The 23,180-nt window shown below is 41.9% G+C and overlaps 1 protein-coding gene and 1 non-coding gene across 3 annotated transcripts; both read right to left on the bottom strand.

Annotated features, from left to right (window-relative positions):
- Positions 1-1,289: 1,289 nt before the first annotated feature.
- On the bottom strand, positions 1,290-21,399 carry KPNA4 (karyopherin subunit alpha 4). Of its 2 annotated transcripts, XM_014884544.2 has the most exons (17): positions 21,163-21,399; positions 14,312-14,356; positions 13,530-13,619; positions 13,403-13,432; positions 13,266-13,318; positions 12,486-12,581; positions 12,294-12,379; positions 10,580-10,666; positions 9,937-10,106; positions 9,254-9,298; positions 8,254-8,385; positions 7,901-8,029; positions 6,420-6,524; positions 5,815-5,886; positions 5,044-5,206; positions 4,168-4,262; positions 1,290-3,256 (listed from the first exon to the last, which is right to left on the bottom strand). In XM_014884544.2, the coding sequence occupies exons 1-17, from the start codon at positions 21,229-21,231 to the stop codon at positions 3,158-3,160; spliced, it is 1,566 nt and encodes a 521-aa protein (XP_014740030.1). In that variant the 5' UTR covers positions 21,232-21,399; the 3' UTR covers positions 1,290-3,157. The 2 variants fall into 2 exon arrangements, with proteins under 2 accessions (XP_014740030.1, XP_088027221.1); XM_088171095.1 differs by lacking the exon at positions 5,044-5,206.
- Positions 7,325-7,608, bottom strand: LOC148222715 (small Cajal body-specific RNA 7). The gene has a single exon (XR_015805911.1).
- Positions 21,400-23,180: the final 1,781 nt, after the last annotated feature.

Here is a 23,180-nt window from a genome sequence, read left to right as displayed (position 1 = left end):
AGGGTTTCATTTTCCTTGGAATCGTTTTAATTTGTTCATTTTCTGACTGTTCTATGAAGAAATGAGGATTTTTCCCACTCCCAAAGCTGAAATTCACAATTTCCTGGGAAGGAAGATGGGATGAGACCTGTCCAGGGAATGCTGAAAAGTTTCACAGCCAGGGAGAATTCTGCTCCCAGCAGAGAAAAGATCAATTTCTCTCAAGAAACCCCTTCCCACTCAGCAGATTCTACTTCCCAAATCCTAAAATTCCAGGCTAGCAATTTTTTTTTTCCTTAAAATAAAAATTCCCACCTGGCACAGCTGATTTGTGGATTAATTTTTGTCCTCTTACTGTTTTAAATTTCTTTTCTATTTGCTGTCCTAAACTCAGAGGAAAAGATAATTTTTCTCCTCCAAAATACAGGATATTTTAATATAAATATGGATACATCACCCACACTCAGCGAGGCAATTCCCAAATTATTTCTTGTTTGTATCCCAAGATTCCCGACCAAATCCCCCTTTCCCCGACGACGACGGCATCACCTCAAAATGCAAATTTTGGGAAAAAAAAAAAAAAAAAGGCATCGCACGAAGCTCCTGGAGAGCTGCAGTGGTGCCACCCTGTGGAAGCTGGAATATTTCAGATTCCTGGATTTTGCTAAATAACATTAACAGGAGCTGCTGTGAAGTAAGGGAAGAGAATTTCCCTGTTAAAAACCCACCCCAAACCCACCAAAAAAAAAAAAAAAAAAAAAAAAAAGGAAAAAGCGGGAAGAACAGCAGCTCAAGGGAATTTTCTGGAGTTGGATTGTACCCGATTGTACCCAGAAAGGCATTTTTTGACATTAAATGCAGAGTTTTGGTGCTACTTTTTTAGAAAAATCAGAATTTGCCACAAATACCTGTTCTCCTCTCGCCCCAAGGAGAAAGTTTGTGAAATAGCAATTTTCTATGGAACACCCTCATAAAGGTGTTTGAGGGGGGAAATTTTAATTTACTGGTTAGAATTTTCCCATAAAAAGGATTTCATTTCCCTCTTCCACGGATTCCCTGGACCCAAGAAAACAGCCCTGATTTATTTACTGAATACACAAAGGTAAATTAAATTAAATTGAAATAATTTTTTTTTTTTTTTAAACATTTATAGCAAAATAACTCCACGCTTCCAGCCTGCAACACACACAAACATTGAACAGGTAAAAACCTCAACCCAAAACCTTTAAAAGTCACTTTCTCCAAATAATCTCTGTGTTTTATGATAAAAAATGTGAATATTCTAGAAAGAACCAGCCAGAGCAGCAGAGTTGCAAGTTTTAATGTTTATTTCCCCAAGACAGCCTAGCCTGCACTCTACTTGGATAAATTCACAAGCTAGTTTTCTGCTGCTTCTAGTTTTAAACTTTTAACCATGTTTCTGATGACAAGGAATGCTGCAAAAATACTCTAGTCCAACAAAGAGTTATGATCACAAAATAATCTTTATCCATTCTACAGTGTCTCAGAATTACCAGCTGATTTTGAAAACACAAGGTAGATATAGATGCTAATGGTGGCTAACCTGGGATGTTTTTTATTATAGCAAACTGTTGTTCATGCAACACTTGTGCTCAAAGGGGAAGGCACAGCATTTCCTACAATGAGCCACCTTATCAAGAGTTCAGTTTGTACAAATTTGTAACATCACCTTGAATTTAGTGTGCACGACCTCAAAACTGAGGCATTCCTCCAATTATAAAAACACTTGCATCCTTTTTGTGCAAGTTTTAAAAATACAAAGTTTTTTTTTCTTTTTTTTTCTTTTTTTTTCTCTCTAAAGTGGCTCAAAATAGATTGTTCATGGCTGCCTACATCTAAGATAAAAAGAGTCTAAAACAATTGGATTAGGCATATTAAAGGTGTTCAAACCATGACTTGATTTGTACATCTATTCACACCTCTTTTTTTTTTTTTTTCGCTCTTTATTCAGCAGTACATATGCACCAAATTTCATTTTTAGACGTTTCCATATCATTTTCATAGAAAACAAAGTTTGAAAACAAGTAACATTGAAACACAGCACGGTATCCTACCACAACAGAAACATTTTGGTTACAGGACTCAACGAAATCTAAAAATGAACTATGCTGGAGATTACCACATGCAAAGGTCTTCATGTTATCTTTGAAAATGAAAAGGATGAGGTTTTATTACCACATTTTACTGCTCTCTACTATTATGGCAACTTGTGTACTGCAACACAGTCTAGTTTGAAGGGAAATGGATGATTTTTTTTTTTGTTGTTGTTGTTGTTTTGTTTTGCTTGTTTGTTTTTCCATGCAAAAAAATCTACAAATTAGTTTTGATGATATGGAAAAGCTTTTCATAACATCAAACATTCATCTGGTGCAAATGCACAGGGAAGCCTTCCTGAAATTCTGACTTTACAAACAACTAAAGAAGCTGTAACAGGAAAAGAAATTAAAAAGAAATGAAAGGAAAAAAAAAAAAAAAAAAAAGAAGAGGGGGAGGGGAAAAAAAAAAAAAAAAGAAAAGAGGAAAACACAGGCTGCAGGAGTAAACCAGAGTCTGCTGCTAAACCGGTCTTGGTGTGTCCAGTGTAAGTCAACACTTGTGAAGTCATTGGGTGATTTTTAGGATTCTCAGCCCCTGCAGGCGACTCAAGCTCGCACCATTCACAGACACATCACAAGCACTCCTCTCGCTCTCAGTCTCTCTCTCTCTCTCTCCCCCAGCCCCAGGGCAGCCGGTGCAGACACTCCCCCCACTCACTCGGGGCTGCAGAGGCAGGCCTGGGCTGCTCTCCCTGCTCTGTTCTCTGATGCTGATGATGAGAGTTCTGCGGCCCCCCCGTTGCTCCAGGAGGTCGGTGTTCCTTCTCAGGCACTGAAGATCTGTGACCTGTAGCCCTTTTTTTTTTTTAATTTTTTTTCTTTGAACAATCTAAAGAAGCATTCAGTGTGAAGTTTGTCGTTACATTTTGCCACTCATTCTCACTCGCACCCACTCGCCATCTTGACTTCATTTGGGCTTTTCTGGGATTCCAAATGAAATCTTCACATTTACTTGCCCGATTTAATGCAGCAGCAGATCCCATGAGCCAAGATTGATGGATCAAACCTTTTTTTTTTTTTTATTCAGTGCTGCATTGTACCTAAACTTCCAAAATACCACTCTAAAACTGGAACCCTTCTGCTGGTACATTGGCAGATGAATTGAAACCAAACGTTCCCCCTTGGATTGCTTCTGGAACAAGGCTTGGATCTTCATCAATCTGGAATGCAAAGGGAATATTGTGAGCAGGGACACAACAAAAGCTGGACAATCCCAAAGCAGCTCCCTCTTCACCTCCTTGCATCCAGGCCTGCCATCCCTCCCCGAATTTAGTGAGAGCACCAAAATAAAGTCATTTAAACCCAAATGTTTCAGGTTGTATTTATCAGGGAATGTTACATGGCACCCCAAACCCTCTTGTTGATGCCATTTCCTCTCCTGGAAAACCTTCAGGCAGTCTCAGAAACTGTCTCAGCTCTCAGGAGAAGATCAGCACCACTAAGCCCAAAGTGACACTGGATTAAATTCCAAGTAAATTAAATTAATTTAAATTAAATTTAATTAAATTCCAGCTGTAAATGCCAAAGTCGAGTTGCTAAACAAGACTTGGATCTTATTGTTCACATCAAAGTGAAACTCCAGCACAAAATCATCTTCCAAGTGAATGCAGCTGAATTTCTGCAGTTCTTTAAGCCAGCAGAAATCCCTCCCTGCATGGCCCACACTGCCAGGGCTGCACCTCCCCTCTCTGCAATGAACTCCTGGATTGGAGGTGCACACACAAATCAACCTCTGATTTATGGTCCATGTTTGAAATGGAAACCACCTTCCTGATCAGCACATTCCACTCCTGGAATTCTTCAAATATTCCAATTAATTATTGGTTTCTTAAGCAGCAGCCTCAGCCCTGGAGGCTCAGCAAATGGGAAATGTCAAACTGAGAGAAGGGAACTGTTCACAGCCTGGGATTTAAATCCCTAGAGATGAGCCTTAAATCGATCATCAGATCTTCTTTAGATGCTTCACCACGAGCAGAGGCAGGAGATGCAACAGGTTCAAACAAACATTCCTCCCTGAGCCCAACAAGGGCACGATGAGAACAAAGATCACACTGCAGGAAACTGCACTCACATCATCTGAAGAGAAGAACTGATCAATGATCTCATAAGCCAGTTTGTAGATGTCTTCATTTTCATGGTTTTGTAGCTGTTCAATTTTCTCCAGGCCTGCAAGCAACACACAAGAGATCTCAGAACATCAACAGCTTCCAACAAAGAAATTAAAAATACATCTGGGAATAAGAGTTATGAATAATCTGGTTATGAATAAGATGCTGTTAAACCCACCTGGCATATTTATATATATTTAATAAACATAAGCAGATGTTCAGCACACAGAAATCTTTCTGAAGCTCTGAGTTTTGGCACAAACACCTCTTTTCTCCTCCCAGCCATCACCTAACCTTTCTGCCCTCCCTCAACATTTGGTATTTTAAAGATTATTCTACTCCATGTTAACAAATCCCAGTTTTTTACCTGAGCCCAAATTTAATATCACTGTTCTTTCATTCCTGAAAAGTTTCAGTCAACTCAAACCACAACCAACATGGAGAAAGTCTCAAAGCCATGCAGAAATTAAAGTTTTTACATTTTTACAACCATTGTATGTAGAATTATTTTTTCCAAGTTCACCTGGACATGTGTTGTGCACGATTAATGTTAAGTACATCCACATTGACTAATTTAGTCTCTGTTAATTAGACTCATTTGTCTAATATGCAGACTGTTACAAAATTTACACCTAATGAACTGTGCTGCCATTATCCTGCTCCTCCACATTTTATTTGATCATGACCTTAGGAAAAGCTGTGGATATTCACCTGATAGGCATGAAATGGGTGCTTTAAAATAGATTTCCTTAAAATATCTGTGCCAACAATAAACCCAACACAAGCAGGATGCCAAAGCAGCAATCCCTGGAAAAGTTCTGAATATTTGCTCTTCCTACCTCCACACTCCTCTATAAGGTTGGCTATGGTTTCTGCTTCCTCTTCAGCCATTTTTAATATATTACTTAGTCCATCCAGAACCACTTGCACAACTTGTGCATCTTTTACTGTCAGCAAATTGCAAAAGGGAGGAATTACATTTTGTTGAATTAAGTAAGCCACCTGAGGGGGGGAAAAGCCAAGAGTTACAGAAGGAACAAGCAAACAAATCTCAGCAAGTGCAAGTTCTGAGTGTCACCCAGCCAGCCCAGAGCATCCTGCAGTGGCCACCTCAGGAATCTCTTTTTGGAGCATTCAAAGGTAATATTTAGGTATTAAATTATGAATAGATTGGAGATTTACAACACCCAAGGAGCAAACACTGAATTTTTCAGTGTAGATAAGGAGTTTGAAGCTCATCTCTGGAGAGGGAAGCACCACCCCAACCCTGCCACAGATTCCATACTCTGGGCTTACAGGAGATTTGTGTACTCAGTGGTTGCTGTCCTTTTAATTATCACATCTTTATGGTTTGGGAAAAAAGGTAAAAAGAAGTGTGGAATGTTTGAGAATCCCATCAGAGCCTGACTGAAGTCACCCATCCCAACAGAGCTTCCAACCAAAGCCCCAGGGATGCTCCTGGTCTGGGGGTGACCCCAAAAACAAGGGAAGGGCTCTCTCAAATCCCACGTGGAGAAGGGGAAATCACTGAGCAGTGAAGGAACAGACACATCCAGAGCCCCAGCACTTCCCCAGGCAGCCAATGGAAGTTTCCTCAAAGCTGGACTCACCTGGTCTTTTCTCCCACTGATTGTTAAGTTGCTTATTGCCCAAGCAGCTTCTTTCTGAGTCCCAAAATCCCCCTGAAAGCACAAGCAGACACAGGAACAGTCACTGCAGGGTTTGTGTCAGGCAGGATTCCCACAAAAGCTGCATTTGTTACAGTCCCCTCTGCATGGTGTCACTGTAGCACTTTTCTGTGAGAGTAACAAATAAATCCCAGCCTGTTTGTGTGTCCATCCCTTCCCTACAAGCAGGGTTTGCAATTGTTCTTCCAGAGGAAAGAACTCTGATTACCTGACAGCAAACAGGGGCTGCAGCACTGCACCCTGGCAGTCCTCAGCAGCAGCAGCTGGGATAAAACACTGCCCCACTGCAGCTGGGCTGCTGCTCCATCCCAAACTTTCCTCACAGATCAATAAATTGGCAATTAACAGAATTGTTTGTGTCCAGCTCTGTGTTATTTGGCTTTTCCCTTAAAGAATTCCCACATGCTTTTAGCTGCTCCTTCTTTCTACTTGGCAGTAGAATGGTTTGGGAATTCACTTTTTTAAAAGACACCAACAGGTGGAAATGGCAGGATTTGAAGCCCCAACAGCAATCCTTGGGATCTGACCTTATCTAGAAGATGGATTATCATTGGAACAAGGTTTGCATCTATTACTGCCTGAACCTGCTGCTGGTTTCCTGCAGTGATGTTAGATAGGAACCACACTGCTTCCTGCAAAATAAAACATCAGGGATTAGTTCACAGCAAAATAAAACATCAGGGATTAGTTCACAAGAAGGATTCTACATCATTTATACCCACTGCAACTGGCCAACCTTCAACACAACCAAGCTCTCCATCAGCCCTGATGGTGCAGAGCTCAATTTTTGCTAGGACAAAGCAAAGGGACAATCTCACTTAGGACACTCCACAAGGATCCTCAGTCTTTCACTGTTACCAGCTTCAACCAAATACTTCAAATTCAAAGGAAAAATTATCTGGAGACAGAAAATGCCAAATGAGCACCTCTGATTGCTTCCAGCACTGCCCATAAGCAGATTTCAGCTGCTGGTCTGACAAATCCTGGATTGCAGACATGGCAGTGCAGGTGACAGCTCTTTACCTCCTTCCTAATGTCTCTTCTTGGCTTCAGGAAAATGCAGCGTTATTAATTCAACAGTTGATTTTTAACAATATTCTGAAGTTTAGGACTCTTTATTGCCCATTGTGTCCAGGCCTCTCCTCCCAAGCACGAACAGATCTCTTCCCCAGCAGCCCCTCCCTGAATGAAATTCAGAGCCCTCACTTCCCTTTTAGAGTGGCAATCTACACTTTAATCAAGAGGTAACAGTTTTAAAAAAGAATTTTAAGTATATTCAGAGTATCAACCTTTTAAAACCCTACAGCTGTTAAGTTTCTCCCTTTCTGGAAACTCTCCACCCTTCTCAACCTCCCTGAATGAGAACTTTCCTAGGTGAGAATTTCTCTCAAAAGAAGACCCAGCAATGCTCACCCCTCACTCCCTGACTCTGTGAGATCAGATCACAGGATCGCTGGTGACCCTGGGAGCCATTTGGGTGCCTGGGGCTCTCCTGGTGGGCTTTTTTTGGGGCTTTAATCACTGGCAGTGTTGCAGAGTGGCCCCCCAGAGGTGCCCAACACGCCTCAGATGCACTCCTGGCTCAGCACTGCCATCAGTGTCCCCAGGAGAGCCCCCTCACATCACACACACACACAAACAGACCCCCAGCCCTGCCTCACCCCCTCCCCACATCACACACACCCACACCCACTCAGCTCCGTGTCATCACTTCCACCAGAGTCAGTTTAATTAGGGTGACATTTTGACATTTCACCTAATCTGAACTCCAATTTTTAAGCCAGATTTCCAAAAGGAAGCTTTGATTTCTTATATTGACATTGCTGTCAAGCACAAATCTGCAGCTCCTAACACTCTTCCCTGTAGATATTAATCCACAAAAAAAATAATCAGTATTTGCTGAAATTTGCCACGAACTGGTGGAAAGAGTCAATTATTCACATCTTTATGATACTGCTCAGTCAAATATAAAAATCACCAATCAGATAAAATCCCTGGTGTTGCTCACCTTATTAATTTTTTCTTTGGGATGTGTCAGAAGTGCTGGGAAATGTGAGAGAGCTTCACAGTTGAGGACTACCTGTGTCTGCTCATCGGTGCCAGTGACAATGTTCCCCACAGCTCTCAGTGCAGCTGTCTGAAAACAAAACATTTTGCCTTTCAAAACAACATTTCTTCAGCAAAGCTCAGCACATAAAAAGGTTTTATGCAAATGCAGCAGCACACAGGAAAAAAAAATTAATTTTTTTTTTTAAATTCAATTTTAGGTTGGTTTTTATTTTTATAGTGAGCTATAAAAAGCAAGGATTTCTGTAATAGCACATTTTGGGGGATGGATTGCTCCACGTGATCCAAACTCACCTGGACTTTGACTTCCTGGTGGCTGAGGAGAGGAACCAAGTGAGGGACAATTCCAGAGTCTATCACCATCTGGATCTGCTCATTGCCAGCATCGGTGAGATAGGACAGAGCCCAGACTGTATCTACCAATATCTGCCAGGAAACAACAGCAGCTCTGCCAACAGCACACCAAGAGCTCCACAATAATGCACATTTCTGGATTTATTTACTATTAATTGGAATTCATTCACTTGCAGAAAAGTCGGTTTGAACAGCAGAAATTTGCAAAAATATTGAGTTGTTTTAGTTGACAGTTCTTGAATGGCTCACCAATAAAGGCATTTCAAAAATTTAAATAAACTTAATTTTACCTCCTTAGAGACAAGAAATTACATCACATAATTACTACAGGAATAGTAAAGTTAATACAGACTTTTTTTTTGCAGAGCACTGTTGCCATTAACTCAGCTACAACTTCTTTAGGAAGCAAGGAGTTAATCTTAAATTCTGAATGATGTTCAGACAAAAAGCTGATTTATTCCATAATTTCAGGAAAGTTTTGCTCATTTACTTGACTATTTAATAATTTCATATTTAACATATCTCAGAAGTTACATCTAACCCTCACATTTGACATGACAGACACTGACTTTTCTTTCATTCACACTGATTTTCATTACAAATTTAAGTGCTAGGCAAAAAATTCCTGTACTTCTCTGTGAATGAATGCTCACAGAAATAAAAATAAAATGCAGTTTCAGTTATAAGTGCAGGGAAAGTACATGCAAATAAACACTTGCAAAGCCACAAATACTAAGAAAAAAAATCACTATTTAAAAATAACATCCATATTTTATAATAAGCAGTGAATAGCTGGCCAAACAGGTTTGTCCTAATCAGAGGGAACGTCATAGATTTTAATTATTTTATATTTCAGTTAAAAAAATACTTTAATTTTTTAAAAAATGGAATTTCTCCTAAAGCAAGAGCAGGAAGTGGCACTAAGAGAGGGGTCACTCACATTTACATCCGTGTGGTGAATTAAAACACAGAGGGCTGGCAGGATCTGAGGGGGCAAAGAAACACCTGGGGGTTATTCTGGAAAGAGCCAAACCCCCAGCAGGAACCAAACCCCACTGCAGGGCAATCCCAGGGCAATCCCAACCCAAACCCCACTGCAGAGCAATCCCAGCCCCACTGCAGGGCAATCCCAACCCAAACCCCACTACAGAGCAATCCCAGTCCCACTGCAGGGCAATCCCAACCCAAACCCCACTGCAGAGCAATCCCAGTCCCACTGCAGGGCAATCCCAACCCAAACCCCACTGCAGAGCAATCCCAGTCCCACTGCAGGGCAATCCCAACCCAAACCCCACTGCAGAGCAATCCCAGCCCCACTGCAGGGCAATCCCAACCCAAACCCCACTGCAGAGCAATCCCAACCCAACCCAACCCCACTGCAGAGCAATCCCAACCCAAACCCCACTGCAGAGCAATCCCAACCCAACCCAAACCCCACTGCAGAGCAATCCCAGCCCCAATCCCACTGCAGAACAATCCCAGCCCCAACCCCACTGCACAGCGATCCCAACCCCAAAACCCAACCCCAACCCCAGCCCCAATCCCAGCACAACCAGCCCCAACCCCAGCCCCAACCCCAATCTCAGCCCCAACCCCAATCCCATCCCAGCCCCATGCCAGCACCTCCTGGATGGTTTCCATCGGGGGAGGGGGGTCTTTGTGGCGGCACAGGTTCACCATGACCCAGGTGACATTCCTGAGGAAGGTGATGGGGATGGAGGGGCTGATGAAGGACAGCAGTGGCTTCACTACTCCAAGGCTAATGACATAATCTCTACACTGGGGTCCATCACCTGGGGGAGACAAACAGAGGTGTTTTTTTAACAGAAATCATCCCATCATTTCTAGATTTTAACAGAAAACACCCCACTGATGTTTGTAGATTTTAACAGAAAAACACCCCTCCCATTATTTAAAGATTTTAACAAAAACATCCCATCATGTACAGATTTTAACAGAAAATATCCCAGGGACGTTCACAGATTTTAACAGAAAACATCCATCCCATCTTTTCCATATTTTAAACAGAAAACCTCTCATCACTTACACATTTTAAAACAAAACATCCCATCTTTAACAGATTTATGGTGGTGGGTAAGGGAAAGGGGGTGACAGACAACACCAGACCACCAAGAACATTGAGAGCCCTGAAGATTCCTTGATAAAATTTCGAATTGATAATAAACATCCCCAGGGGTTGGAGGAACAATAATTATCAATAAAACATCCCCAGGGCTTGGTTGGGTGGTGGAGGAGGAACACCCACCTATGATATTTCCTAGAGCCCACACTGCCTGCTCACAAACATTTTGATGAGGTGAATGCAGCAGTCTCAGGAAAAGCGGCACAGCATCTGGAAAGTACAAAAATAACCCAGGGAAATGGTTAAAAAAAAATGCATCTCAAAAGAGCAAATAATTCACAGAATTAACTCTCACATGAGGTATTTTTTTTTTCCTGTTAAGAATTGGTCAAAGCTTCACTCATTTCCCAGGTGATATTAAAATAAAACACTGCAATAATTCTTCCTTTGCTGCATATTTTAACAGAGCCTGCACTGGAGAATATGAAACCCTTGACATTTAATTTGTTTGCAAGTCTTAAGTTTACTGAAGCTTGTCAGGATCCAAATTTAGTTCCATTTATTGAATTCAGAAATTCTCTGCTAAGTTATGCACCAGACCCAAGTGCAAAGGAACAACAAAGATCAAACTCTGCCACTCAAATGAAGCAACTCCAGAATAAGCAGGAATGGAATGGGAATGAATTAAGGAAAAGGGCAGGAAAGGAATTCACATTTCCATAATTGCTCCTGTTTTATTCTCCCCCAGCACTGAGGTGCTTGCTTACATAATAGCTCAGTCTGTAAAAAACATATTTACTTCATATATTTCAAGAGAAATTTGAAATTTTTAGTTGGATTTTTTTTTTCTTAATTTAAACCACGTGTTTACTAGAGAAACAACAAATCAGCAGGATTCTTATTTTCTGCTAAATAAAGTTATTTACAGTGTCTGTATGTAAGGAGAAAAAAAAACATCTCCAGCAAACAGATTAATAAGTTTTTATGGAGAAATTACAGCAGACCATGTTTTTAATTGAAATAAATCATAATTTCAAATGTCCCAGCTATTAAATTGACTAACAGAGTGCAATGCAGACCTACAGAAATCACTGAAAAAGTGCTCAATCCATTGATAAATTAGATTTAAAGTGTTCCAGATCAGGGGTGGGATAGATTATCTATTAATTAGATTCCCCAAAGAAAACTCAGGAAGAGGATGGAGAAAAAAAGGTAAAAGTATAAAAGGTAAATCCTAGAAGGGTGAAAACCAAATTATGTCAAAGTTCACAGGCTCTTAACCCTCAGTTTACCAAAGCAGGAGCAATTAATCTTGCAGAAAACATAAGTTCTGTGTATTTTTTTTTCCTTAAATTTTAGGAAAAACTCACTTCATGGTATCTCTGATTCTTCAAGAAGCTCTGGTTTGTTCACTCAATTAAAAACTCTGCCCACTTAATTCTGAATTATCAACAGAAGCTCTGGAGTCCAGAACAAAGTTTGCTTTGCCTGGCAGCTCAAATCTCAACAATAATTCCTTCCCGTGTTTCAGATGCTTCAAAATAGGAAGGACAAGTTTTTAATTCAACTTGATTTTGGAAGAATTCTGGTCCATGAACATTCTTTATTCTTCACAACAGGGAGCTTTTCAGAGGGGTTGTTTGGTTTTAAGTTTTTGGTGATTTTGGTGGGGTTTTTTTGGAAACCAGCAGATATCAACTCTGCTCAGATATTTTGAATTTCCACTTTTTGCTCACCATGAGGAAACCCAAGCGGGATTGAAACCCTGAGAAAATAAAGCCAAAACCAGGTGTGTGAGGTGAACACCTGGCAGCAGCTCCTTCAGGACCTTGATTGATTCCAACCTGATCCCAAATAAATCCCAGAAGGGGATGATGAGAGCAAAGGCAGCACTCACTGGATTGAACTACAGCCTGGGTTTGTTCCGAGGTTCCAGAGGCAATGTTTGTCAAAGCCCACGCAGCTTCAAACTGTAAGGAAGGACTGCAGAGAAAAAAAAAAAAAAAAAAAAACAAAACACAGGAATTATTATTCACATCAGCTGAACAGCAAGAATTGGTGCAGTGTTTTGAGTTTTGGCAATACTCACTTGTCATCTCTTTCAAGACAGTGCACTAAGATTGGTAATATTCCTGATTTTATGAGGTCGTCAATGGGTGGATTGCGGTCGCTGGACAGCAGCTTCCTGTGCAGAGAAAGGGGGAAAAAAAAATCAAATTATAGACAAATTCTGCCTGGAAAGGAGCAGGGAGTTGTTTAATCCAGTTTTCCTCTCCAAAAGGGATCAGTGCTGCCATTGGAGCAGGTCAGTAAAGGCTTCCTGTGGTTGAGTTTGGGAATCTCCAGTGCAGCCCCAAAAACCAAAATTCCTTCCCAAGGGTTTCTCTCCTCCTCCCAAAGACCCACAGGATTTCTTTCCTCATCTATAAATGAAAATAATCCCCCAAAGTGAAATTATTGAGTCACTGGAAAAACAAATCCATGATACCCTTTGGTCATTTCATTCTGTGTTTTCTCCCTTTTGGAAATTTATCACCAGTCAGGAAAATAAAAGATCAGAGTTGTTCACATCCAACTCCTACAGCAGACACTCAGCTCTTTCTGCACTTAAAGCCAAAGATTTTACAGTCCTTTAAAGTATTTTACTCTGTGAGAAACATCAAGTTTGCACCAAATAAACCCAGGTATTTATATCTAGAGAAAATCCACACTACTTACTAGGTCTGTTTATTCTGATTTCTTTAAACTTCTATTTTCCTTTTCAAAATCAATTAATTCCATTTCACTTAAGCTAGATAATATTTTCTGACCTTAAAAGCATGAGAAAATAAGAATAAAATCAGGATATATGAGCAAAGTGTGTTCTTACCTTGCTGCCTGCACAGCACTTAACTGAATACCCTGGTTGTCACTTGAAGCATTCTAAAATAAGAAAAATTAGATTTTTCACACATCTGTCATTATGCCACAAAGACTATTCAAACAATTGTTTTTAATTGTTTTTACCTGTACTATTGCCTCCAAAGAAGTGTTTTGCTAGAAAACAGAGACAAAAAAGCAGTTAAGAATTTAGAAATTCCAAATGTCTTTTAAAATCTGCAAAAAGAAGGAATTATTGTGAGTTAATTCTTACCACTCTAAAGTCTCCATCTACATCAGAATCTTCACAGATATCTTCATGAGGAACATTCCTTCTCTTCAGGAGATGCTCATCTCTTTTGTTCTTGAAGAGAAAAATGATTAAATACCTTTAAAATTTGGATTTGGGGGGTGTTAGGAAGGGAAGAGAAGTTTCTGTTTCAAACAATCCTAAATACACCATCACTGACACTTGAATTTTCCAAAAAAAAAAAAAAAAAAAGTTGGAAAGGATTGCACAGAGAAGCTGCACATTTTGGGAATTCCTCCTAAAAAAAAAAAAAATCCTGCACCCAACCTGTGCTGGAAGTTGGAATGTTGATGGATGTGTGCACATCAAAGATCATTTCTAACAGGACTCACAAATTCCCAGATTTTCTCTTCAGCCCAGAGCAAACTTATTCCAGTTGTGATTCCTTTTTTCCAATTATTCCAGTGTTACCTTCACACTCCTCAACATTTACTTATAAGAAAATAACTTTCAACTGCAGATGAGCAGGAACAGTTGATTTTCAAAGGAAAAAAAGCTTTTTATAAATCTTGAAAAACCTCTGGAAGTGCAAGAATGATTCCCTTAGTTAGGTTACAAATAAACTCCTGGTTTTCAGGACAAAAAGTTGTGGAACTCCCATAACTTCAAGACTTTTGAGTTTTTAACCAAATTTCTTATACTTTACTGAGTAAGAACAAAGTCAAATCCCATTTGGTGAGAATAATAATATAGAATAAAAGAATAATAATATAGAATAAAAGAATAATAATGCTGGGTCATCTCACCTTTCTCAACTCCACAACAACTTCATTTCTTTGTCTTCTCATAGTCTGGAAAGAATCAAGATCAAAAAACATTATAATCTGAGTTTAAATCAATTTTAAAAGTTCTTGTATAACTATTTCAGTTCATGCACTTTAAACTTTTACATTCAGGGTTTAATCTTCATCATCAAAGTAGAAATCTACAGAAAATGGAAATAACTACAACATTTCTGTTATTTCACAGGAAATAACACTCTCCTAAGTCATCATGTTGAGGAAAAAAAGGAATTAGGAATAAAACCATGTCTTTTAAAGGGAAAAATGGAAGAGTTGTGCATAAAACAGCATCAAAAGCATTAAAAAGATTGTGGCAATCTAATAGTAAAATAACTTTATAAACAAGCTCAAATTAAGAGACCCTGCAAGCAGAGCTGAGTTCCAGAACTACCATTTATAAATTAAAACCTTTGACATTCTCAGAGTAATTTTTTTTTCTGTACAGTTGAAATTGACAGTATTCAGGAGAAACTCAATTGTAAATACACATAAATTGGTTTATTGCTGCTTGTGCTACTGCAGTGAAAATAGAGAAATAAATCAGTCTGGAGTGATTTAATTCTACACTTTGAACTCTATAGTGAATGAAACAGCAAAATTCCAAACAATTCCATTTTTATTGTGACAGGGAAAGCTGCAAGTCCCCGAGCACAGGGCAGAAGGAAAAGGAACCTCCTGAACAGCAAGGAGATCTGAAGATCAGCATTCAAACCTCACTTGCCAAGCATTATTATTTTTATCAAAAAGAACTTGCAGTTCATCAGATCAAATTTCAGCTGAGCACGACACTGCAGCTCCTCAAAGGAAGGAGCCACAAGAAAAATGTTCGAGATAGGAAAAAAAAAAGTGGCAAAGAAGGGAAGGTTCCTCTGCATGCAAAGATGCAGAACTGTGAAAGGTCTGGGGGGAAAAAAAAAAAAAAATCAGCATCCCCCCCCCTAAAGTGAGAGCTGCTGGAAAAGGGAAAGTGCCCAGAGCAGCACTGGGAGGACAGAGGAGCTCACTGCAATTGCTCCCAGCCTGGCACTGCCCTGGGATGCCCAAAGCCGAGTGAGGGCAGCAATCACTCTGGGAATATTGCTCTGAGCTCCAGGAGAAGCTGATCCACGGCTGGATCCCACCCGGCACTTGCAGGTTTTGCAAAGATGCTGCGAATTGACACCTGCCCCAGGTACTGCAGGCTGCTGCTCCCAGAGTTTCTCCAAACTCTACATACCTGGCATATCCAAGGTGAAAATCATGTGAGGAAAGCCCCTGATAATCACATTGCAGAACTGGGCCACGCCCCTCGTGATCTCACAGGATTTTTAACACCTTCCCAAAGCACAAGCCAATAAAATCAGCATTCCCACCCAAAAGCTGCCCCGGGAGAGGGATGGCTCTTCCCAGAGCCCAGCGATGACACTGCTGGTCACACCAAAGCTGGTGCTGACATAGGAAGAATTAAGTGAGACCAAAACAAACATCACAAGGGGACAAAAAAAAGCCTCAGATGTATCGTGTAGAAAATTCTTTACTTGACAAATCCAATCTGCAGTTGATGAAACTTTAAAAGATTCTCTCTGCTGGGACAAGAAGAATGTTCTCCCTCCTGCCACCAGCTGACAGGCTCTAGCCTGAATTCCTGCCTGCACACCTTGGAATCACAAAAGCCTTCACATGAAAGACAAGGCACCAGTGAAGTCACTCTGAAGCACCATTTACCAAAACCAAATCCACTAAAATCCCTCTCTGTGTAAACAGAGTCTGTTGACACAAGAGTTACAGGTCAGCCTGGCACTGCTCATCCTCCGAGGAAAAGCACAACAAGTGAGAACTGAAGTCAGCTCTGCCATGGGATTTCCCAGTGTCACCACCCCAGCTAGAGATGGAATCGTTTGGAGAAAATAAAATGCCAAGCAGAGTCAGGGTGAACTCGTGCTGCCTTTTGGAAAACAGCTCAAAGGGCAGAGATGAGGGATGGTGGTGTCTGGGCACGTGGGGAATTATTCCTTCTGTTCTGGGGGAGATCTGAGCTGGAAACCACTCTCAGCAGAAAGGGCCTGGAAGCAGAGTCCAGCAGGGCCTGGGAAGGGCTCCAGTTGAAAAACATGCACCACTCTGTCAGGAATTCACGTGGCTCTTTCAGTCACTGGATCCTGTTTGTCATTTGCTACATCAAAAATCAAATGATCTGATCTATTTCTGTCGCCTGTGATGGCCACCCCTCCATCCTCCTTTTTTTAATTATATTTAGCTTCAGATTTATCATAAGGGCTATTTCTGACCATTAGTCATGACTGAGCCCTTCAGCTTATCATTAAAATCTCGTATTAGTGATGCTTGCAGGATCCTGACACATTCTGGGGGTTTTCACAACACCATGAGGAACATTCCAAGCAGCTGGGATCCACCAGGCTGGAATGGGAATCCCCAACACACCTGGAACGGGAATCCCCCAAACACACCTGGAATGGGAATCCCCAACACACCTGGAACGGGGATCCCACCCCCTGCTCCTTCCCTGAAGGGATCAGGAATTCAGCCTGTGGTCACTCCTGAGTGAGGTGGGTTTTGTTTTTTGGTTTTTTTTCTGGTATAAAATATTCACCCCATTTCCAGACCTGCAGCAGGAAGGTGTGAGAGCACAGGAGTAGCTGCAGAACTCTGGCTGCCCCTCTCATGCAGGGAAGGCTTTCCAAAGGCACATTGTTGCTGCTGGAGAACTGCAAAGTCAACTGTTACTGTAAATAACAAATGAGTTGGTTGTGCCATCCTTCCTTCCTTCCTTCCTTCCTTCCCAGGAAGTTGCTACCAGCACCAGTGTGGTCTGGGATTCCAAATAAAAACAAGACACCCCACAGGGAACAGAGATGTAAAAACAACTTACTTTTCCTCACTTCTATCCAGTGATTCAGGCCCTACTCCATCCATTATTCCCCTCCTATACAAATCCTATCTCAATTCCAAACTGGAGCAATGAAATCTGCTCAAGATCACTGATAAAAATGCACTGGGATCATAAAGCCAACCCAAGATACCCCCAGAAATCACATCTCAGCAACACTTCCCACATCAGAATGAAAACGGGAGTCTGAGTTCCAGATTAAAAAAAAAAAAAAAAAAAATCAATATGACATTACATGTGCCACCAGCCCCATTTTTCCTGGAGAAGCTGTGCATGGCAGAGAAAATGCCTTAAACAAATATCTCAGTATCACTGGATAGTGACAAGATGGATGAGCTTCACCAAAGAACTCCAAGTCAGCTTAAAGGAACCTATTTTTATCTGACTGAGTGAAATTCCTGCTCTCCTTCAGTTCTTCCATATTTAATCCCAAGCAGACTATTTTGTGTGGGATACAGAAAGGGTTGAAAAGCTTCAAAGTACCTGCAATATTTAATATATCTCACACCACCACCTTTCCATCACTCCCCTGGAACTTCCTTGCTATTTTATAATTGGTATTTTTAAAGTCCAGTGAATGATGCTGGCAATTCTTAAAATCCTGACATTACTGATCTTCAAGCATCTTGATGCAATGGCTGCTCCAAAATTAGTTTTGAAGTGCTCTGCATCACAGAATTATCATCATTTCCCTTCATGCATCTCTCAATTGCAGAGCAGAAATCTCTATTTAACACCTCTCCTGTGCTGGCACTGTTCAAGCAATCCTTAATCTCCTGCCCAGCAACACAGGTGAGAAAAGAGTCAGCAGATTCTTCCAGGATTTCCAGAGAAATAAAATGTAGGAGATGTTTTTTTATTTCATTTAAATAATAAAAAAACCAACCCTAAATGTCAGTCAGATTGCAATGCTGCAGAAGGGAACAATCACCAAGAAAAAAAAAGGAAATGTTGAATCACCAGGTGAAAGAAAATGAAGCAAATAAAACACCCCAAAACTTTGCAAACCTTCCCAAAGCAAGACCCCTAAATGCAGGGCTAAAAAGACATTATTGAAACTCAAAATTGCTCCTAAAACTCTAGCACAGACACAATGAACAATCTGCACTTATCTGGCCCTTGTATGGTAAAGATCTGATATTTAATTCCAAGATCTGTGGTATTAAAAATTAAGCTTGGCTGGGTGTCAGCACAGCCATCCCCACAATAAACAATCAAATTTCTTTCTCATCCAAGGGAGGGGAAAAAAAAAAAAAAAAAAAAAAACTCAAGTAAAACCTGTTCCTCACTGAAGACACAAGATGAAAAAAGTCACCTTACCCTGCTCCCTAATGGATAAGTATTTGCATAATTTAATATCAGAGTCCAGATAAGCCCTTCTTCAAGTCACATTTTGGGCTTGGAGGTTAAAAAAGAAAAACTGTGGCCACTTCTTGGTGCTGAACCAATTCTATTTTTCCCCCCACAGCTCAAAAATCTTGAAGACCCTAAAAAAAAAAAAACGTTGCAAGCACTGACCAGAAATGTTAAATTACCCCCAGAGATGCTGCCTCAGCTCCAAATCACTGCTCTCCCAGCACCAAGTCTCCCACTATTAAAAAACTTTATTATTCTGTGTATTCCTTTGAGCAGGAGCAGAAATCAGGGAAAGGACAAGGAATTCTTGGAGATTCCTGGTCCAAGTGAATCTCTCTGTTCCCAGTGTCATCACCAATCTGTCATCTCCAAACACATGGCAACAATTATTTAAACGTGCCAGTGCAGGAAATGTTTATCCAAGACTGCAACATATGAAGGAATTTTGTTAAATGTCTTATGGAAAACAGGTGCTTGTGTTGGGGTTTGTTTTCTTTTTTTTTTTTTTTTTTTCACAAGCCAGAATTTGGATTTTTAGAAGCATATTGGGGGAAAGAAAAAAAAAAAAAAAAAAAAATCAAAGTCCAACTTTAAGTATCCAAAAAGGTGAATAAATGTTTGCTACTTTAAGGGATAAAATGTAGGAAATTCCCTAATTTTGGTCTAAAAGACAAGAACTTCCTGTGAATATGTAAAAACTGGAAGGCAAGGACAATGTGACAGGAACTGCTGGCACTGGAACTGTCAATGGGCTGATCTGAGCACATGGAATTAAGAGATAACATTTTTAGGAAGTTTGCAATTCACAACATGGCAACCTTTCCTAACTGCTAGAAATCCCTTCATATGGCATTCAACAAAATTAGGGTGATTTCTTATTTCTCTAGGGGCAAACTGTCATGGAAAATGTAAAAAAAAATAAAAATAAAAAAAAAAAATTTAAAAAAAAAAAAGATGGTTTTGTAAAAACAACCCAAGGCCAACCAGAATTTCAGCGGAGATAAAAAAAAAAGGGGGAGGAGTGAAGGAGATAAAGATCAAATGTTAGCTTCCTCCTGTGAAATAAATACACAATTTTCTGCCCAAAACAGCCGTGCAAGTTGAATTTTGGGGGTGTCCTGGCCCAGGAACTTGGCCGAGATGCCCAGTTTGATGTGTAAGCAGTTAATGAGCAGCAAGGACAGCCAGAAGCCTGAGCTATTGTATGAAAAATAGCCCTGCACCGTGGTTATTTTAGGGAGCAGGCGTGTGCTTCAGGATTTGCTGGATAAATGTCACTCTCTAAAATTTAACACGGCCCTGCAGTGGGTTTGGAGTGTGGAAAAAGGCGTTTAAGTGTTGCAGCAAATTAAAAAAAAAAATAAATAAATGACTGAGGAGTTTCCCTGCCTTTCTGACAGAGTCACACGTGGTGTTACCTGTGTGTGTGTGTGTGTGTGCATCTTGAACCTTCCCTGCTTCAGCTCTTTCCCCTTCAAATTCTGCACCAAAGCACCCAAATTCCAGCCTGTGTCTTCTCATGAACCTCATTTTTCACATTCTCTGTGCATTCCTAAAATTGTCTACTCAATAGTAACAAAATTTATAGCAAAAAAAAAAATTTAATATCTAAGGCAAGAGGTTACCAACCAACCTCACAACCCAGAGCAATTCATTACTCCCACTTCCAATATTTTTGCCAAAAGTTTGGACATAATTGAATAAGAAATTTTTATTAATCTAATTGGACATGTTAAAAATCCAGGTGTTGCAGACTTCTGGGAAACCTGGTTGATGTTTTAATTAATACAGGGACATAAAGTCTTTACTTTTGAAACATTGGAATGTCTGCATATAAAAGACTGGAATATTATGGAAAACGAGGCTAGTATAGAACAGCCACGAGAATGCCAAAATTCTTATCCAGACAATTTGAAGCTCCAACCAGCACTCCTGGCCGAGCGTTTGAAGGTGAGGATTGATACCTAGCTTTAAAATTTGAGAATTTCCCAAGGAAACCCCAAGTTAATTATGCACACTGCTGCGTTTAGGAAGCACCTTCACAGCTCGAATAATTGAACCACCAAAAAGTTCAGGGGCTCTGTGCTACGAGCCAGAGCTGCTTCTCAACTATGCGAGCAAAAAAAAAGAAATATATAAAAAAATTTTTAAAAAAGAGAGGGGGGAAAAAAAGCGATTAAAAAAAAAAAATTATCTTGCTATGAAGCTTAGGGCGTTCTTTATTTAATCAGGTATCCTGGAGACACGCAGCAACTGGGCCCTAATCCTGACTCAGGCTTTTAGGGGCTGCTCGCAGCGATGGTTCCTGCAGGAATTCCGGCGAACCCAGCCCGAGCCGGAGCCGCTGGGGCCGGCCCGAGCCCGAGGAGCCCCCGGAGCGGCGCGGGCCGGGCGGGGCCGCTGCCCCTCGCTCGGCGGGGCCCCCACAGGCCCGGCCGCGCCCGGCGCACGGCGCGGCCTCGGCGGCTCCTTCCTCTCTCCCTCCCCGGCCGGCCTGCCCGCCTCCCCTCCCGGCAGCGCCGCTCCCGCCTCCCCGCGCCTCAGGGCCGCGGCCGGGCCCCGCCGCGCTCACCTCCAGGTCGCGGCCTTTGTTCTTGAAGTTCTTGAGGCGCTGGTTGTCCAGCTTCTCGTTGTCGGCCATGGCGGGGGCGGCCAAGGAGGAGCGCGGCCCCTCCGCCTCCGCCCGGGCCCGAGCGCGCCGGGGGCCCGGCGGGGCCCGCTCTCGGCCTCAGCGAGCCGGGAAGGGCCGGGGCGAGGGGGGCGCCGCTGCGGGGCCGGGTGGCGGGGCCCGGAGCGGAGCCGGGCGCGGTGCGGCGCTGCGGGACCCGGAGCGGGGCGGGTCGGAGCGGGCCCGGGCCGGTGCCGGCGGCCCGAACGCGCCGGTGCCGCCGAGCGGGGGAAGGGACGGGGCGAGCGAGCGAGGAGGGAGGGAGGGGGAAACAGGGGCAGCCTCGCTCTGAGCGCCAACGCCCATTGGCTGCGCCCCGCGCGCCCCGCGGCCAATGGCGGCCGGGAGGGAGAGGGCGGGAGCGGTGACGCAGCGCGTGAAGGGGGAGGGAAGGAGGAGCCGCCTCAGCGCCGCCGCCATCTTGGGTGCCGGGCGCTGAGGGGAGGGGCGGCGGGACGGGCGCTCCCCGCGCCTGCGCTGCGTCCGGCCCGGCCGCCCGGGGTCGGTTTTAATCCGTTCCGTGTGGAAGTTAACATTTTAATCCTTTCCCCTGCTATGCTTTCCCTTCGCTCCCCTCGTGGAGCCGACAGTTAACAGTTTAATCCTTCCGCTTGCTGCGCTTGGCCTTCACTCCCGTCATGGAGCCGAAAGTTAACGCTTTAATCACTCTCGCCACTACGCTTTGCATTCAGTCCTCTCACAGAGCCCAAAGTAAACAGTTTAATCCTTCACCTCACTAAACTTTGCATTTGCTCCCATCATGGAGTCAAAAATTAATTCTTCCCCTCATTACATTTTGCATTTATTTGCATCGTGGAGCCGAAAATTAACACTTTAATCTTTCCCTTCACTACACTTTGCATTCCCTAAGAATAATCCCCCTTCCATTCTTCCAGAATTTTAGAGTAAAATAAAAAAAAAAAGCTGCGACAGAAACTTTTACATTTTTGTCGAAATAAGATAAATAGTATTGAAGGCACTAGAGAGATACACTTGCAGAGCAGACGGATGGTAATTTTGTTCCTACTTCTCAAATTTTACCTAGAAAATAATGCCCTGCCCTGACCCTGCGTGTAGTCTCTACTCAATTTTAATAATTAGAAATGAATTCTGTAAAAGTCTTCCACGTTGACAGAGCTCATTATAAATTTCCATGATACCTGTTGAGAAAAATCAAAGTTACGACAGGAGATGCAGCTTCCCAAGTGGGAAAATGAAATCACCAAGTCTCAGAGACGAGGAGTATCAGGAAAGAGAATTTGGTTTAGCTCCTTGGAAAAACACAATGATTTTTCAGACTGTGACGAGCTGTGTGTTTTATCTCTATAAATCCAAAGGCTTGGCTCTAGATAATTCTCAAAAAAAAAAAAATAAAAAAAAAAAAATCCCCAAAAGTGACAGGAGCTGAGTCACCACAGCCCCATCTGCTGCATAAATGTAGCAGCGATGTCACAGCAATAGGAGGAATTATTATTGTCACAGCGATATGAAGAATTATTATTGTCACAGCAATAGGAGGACCCCTGTCAATTAGTCAGGGTTAATTAGTGCTGGTGGAATTCCATATTTCTTGTCTAACAGTATGGAAAACATTTTGTCCAAACCTGGTGTAGGGACAGCAGCCCTTTCACATCCTAATCTGGGTGGACACAAATAACATTTTCTTGATACAGCTATTTACTTTTTTAAAGTGTAATGCAGATTTTCCATGTAGCAACGTTGTAGCAGATTCCACAGAGATAAAATTTTTAAGAATAGTATCTTTAGTTAGTGCTCTGTTTCATTTACAGGCTGAGAGGGTTGGGATTGTCCAGCCTAGAGAAGAGAAGGATCCGGGGAGAGCTCAGAGCTCCTTCCAGAGCCTAAAGGGGCTCCAGGAGAGCTGGAGAGGGACTTTGGACAAGGGATGGAGGGACAGCACA

Source organism: Sturnus vulgaris, chromosome 10 (genome assembly GCF_052056855.1).
Source record: "Sturnus vulgaris isolate bStuVul1 chromosome 10, bStuVul1.hap1, whole genome shotgun sequence".
In the NCBI taxonomy this organism is placed as follows: domain Eukaryota; kingdom Metazoa; phylum Chordata; class Aves; order Passeriformes; family Sturnidae; genus Sturnus; species Sturnus vulgaris.
Note: the sequence above shows the minus strand (reverse complement) of the source record. Positions and strands in the feature narration are given on the sequence as shown.